The sequence below is a fragment of the Exserohilum turcica genome (genome assembly GCF_000359705.1).
Source record: "Exserohilum turcica Et28A unplaced genomic scaffold SETTUscaffold_3, whole genome shotgun sequence".
Taxonomy (NCBI): domain Eukaryota; kingdom Fungi; phylum Ascomycota; class Dothideomycetes; order Pleosporales; family Pleosporaceae; genus Exserohilum; species Exserohilum turcicum.
The window spans coordinates 3,144,215-3,146,743 of record NW_007360136.1 but is presented as its reverse complement, the minus strand read 5'-3'; the positions used below and the strand labels follow the sequence as shown (position 1 = coordinate 3,146,743).

The window sequence follows — 2,529 nt, the reverse complement described above, 5'->3', positions numbered from 1 at the left end:
ACACACACACTTTAGGCGTAGCCTCTTACACCTGCAACTATAGGTCTATACAAGACCTACCTCATATTCTATTTAGATGTAATCTATATAGAGAGGAAAGGAAAGGACTAAGAGAAGCCTGCGAAGGCGATCTATCACTACCTATCCTCCTTCAAACAAAAGAGGGTATAGAAGCAACTATTACCTTTATTCAAGAAACAAAGGCTAGAACACAAGCCTGGTACAAGGGAAACACAGAAAACGAGGAGTAATACCTGTAACAGGTAGCCATACACCTCCCCCACCCTATCCTACACCCTACCTACCAACCAATAGGCTACGAGCCTCACCTTCATCTAGTTAAAACCCCTCCTAAATATCGTAGCTAGAAACAACCTACTTAGATACTTGTAGGCCTAAAAACCCTACACGTCTTATATAGCCCTTTGGGCTGAAAAAGGACGTTAAACTAGAATAATAATAATAATAATAAACTGGGCTGTGGTGCGGCGCGGAGATGCAGAGGCGTCCGATGATCCGAGGGTCCAGGGGTGAAGCATGCCAGGAAAGCCCCTTAATTAGCCCAGACTCCGTGCCCAAATGTGAAGATTTTAACGGACTTTGTCGTCTGCGAGCTTGTGCTGACACAACTTTGTCATGCAACTAGGCAAGCCCGTCATTCGCGTTATTGACGTGCTGTGGCTGACTAAAGATGCCCAATGGATTATCTGATGGCGCATGCTTTAGCAACACCCGCAACAGGGACGTGATAATGGGTGATCGCAAATGCATTAGCAATGCCTGGCAATCAAGCGGGCGCGTCATGGCCATGCGGAATCCGAGCGTCGACGGGGTAGCAGGACCTACATAAGCAGGTGATGGGTCTGGATAGTTGTGCATACTCTGCGCTTTCATTAGACGCTTTCTGCAGCCATGGCCACTACCCATCGCGCAGCTCTCATGAGCGGTCCCGGCAAGCCCCTAGAGGTAGCAGATGTGGATTCCATTCACGCCGGCCCGGGCGAGGTCCTGATCAAGAATTATTCCATCGCGCTGCAACCCCTCGATGCGAAGATGCTGATTGCAGGGTACGGTCCAGCTGCGCAGCTAGCATACCCCGCTGTTCTCGGCACCAGCGGTGCAGGCATTGTCCAAGAGGTAGGCGACCAGGTCCAAGGGCTCGCTGTGGGCGACAGGGTGGTCTTCGACACCAAAGCATATGTCAATGCCAGCGAGAACCGACGGACGGGTACCTGGCAGCAATTGGTTGCGTGCGACTCCAAGACGGTAGCAAAGGTGTGCCAAAGATCAAGACGGCCGCACACACCATCCTGACAAGCGTGCAGATTGGCGACGTGTCTCTCGACCAAGCCGTATTGGTGGATTTTCCGCTACAGACTGCCGTCGCCGCTCTCCACGTCTTTCTTGGCATGGGGAAACCTGGCAGCGGCACTCCCGAAGAAAAGATACTTGTCTGGGGTGCTGGAGGCGCAGTCGGTTCCTATGCCGTCCAGTTCGCGAAACAAGTAAGTCGGCGATCCCAATCCTACCATAGCACGCCTTGGCATAAGTTAACAAGCCCCAGGCAGGCTATAAGTACCGTAGTCGTCACAGCCTCGCCCCGAGACGTCGAGCGTCAGATGCAGCTCGGAGCCTCAGAGGTAGTCAACTACAGAGACGCCGATATCGTCGACAAGCTGCGCAAGTCTGGCCCATACAAGTATCTTTTCACAGCTAGCGGCGACGCAGCTTCTCAGAAAGCGCTGGCATCTCTCGTCGAGCCGAGCGGAGGCGCCTTCGCCAGTGTCTTGCCGAGCACGGTTGAGCTGCCATCCAATGTCAACGTCATCTACACGGCCTTTTCGCAAGCCGCGCAAAAGGACGAGTATTCCGAATGGCGCGACTGGTGGTACCAAGAGTATCTGCCGCGGGTTTTTTCAGAAAGCCTAGTTGAGCCCGTGGAATTCACAAAAGTCGGCGGCGGGTTGTCAGCATTGCAGCAGGCCAGCCAGGATGTGTTTGAGGGGAAGATCAAGGGGAAGCTCGTCATCAATCCTCAAGAATAGATGGTAACCCGGCGATTGTGCGTCTTGATTGTCGTGTGTGCGTGTGTGTGTGTGTCTGCCTAGAACGTCAGTTGTCAAGCTACAGTGCCCGTGCACCAGATGAGCACCATCGCCAGTTGAGCACCCCCAACAACTCAATATAGTCAACAAGATGAGGCTGTAGAGCCACCACAAATCGTAATAAAATTGCGCAAAGCTAGGATTATACTATATACAGGCCTACAAAAGTTTTGGCTTATTCAGAAATTTTTTTGGAGGGCGTTATCGGTCGTTGCCGTCGACTACGCGGTGGAGCAGCTCGTGCAACCCTTGCGGCTCCCACCACAGCTGGAGCAACACCACCACACTTTTGACGCTTTGTAGCTGGCTTATGAGGTTTTGACGCTTTGCGCTTACCCGATTGGGGCAATTGTATAGCTTTGGCAGCGTCGCGGAGGCTTCTACGATGCTCTCTTTCGGCTTTCTCTTGCAGCCTTCCGCTTTC

The 2,529-nt window shown here is 52.4% G+C and overlaps 1 protein-coding gene across 1 annotated transcript; it reads left to right on the top strand.

The window, feature by feature from the left end:
* Positions 1-811: 811 nt before the first annotated feature.
* Positions 812-2,108, top strand: SETTUDRAFT_164067 (uncharacterized protein). The gene is made up of 2 exons (XM_008029638.1): positions 812-1,275; positions 1,326-2,108. Exons 1-2 carry the CDS (start codon positions 913-915, stop codon positions 2,043-2,045), a joined length of 1,083 nt encoding a protein of 360 aa, XP_008027829.1. The 5' UTR covers positions 812-912; the 3' UTR covers positions 2,046-2,108.
* The last annotated feature ends 421 nt before the right edge of the window (positions 2,109-2,529 follow it).

Bases quoted from the DNA above. Each gene is read 5' to 3' on its own strand.
- SETTUDRAFT_164067 (XM_008029638.1), top strand. From the start codon at position 913: ATGGCCACTACCCATCGCGCAGCTCTCATGAGCGGTCCCGGCAAGCCC. The intron at 1,276-1,325 runs GTGTGCCAAAGA...ACAAGCGTGCAG, and splicing joins ACTCCAAGACGGTAGCAAAG to ATTGGCGACGTGTCTCTCGA.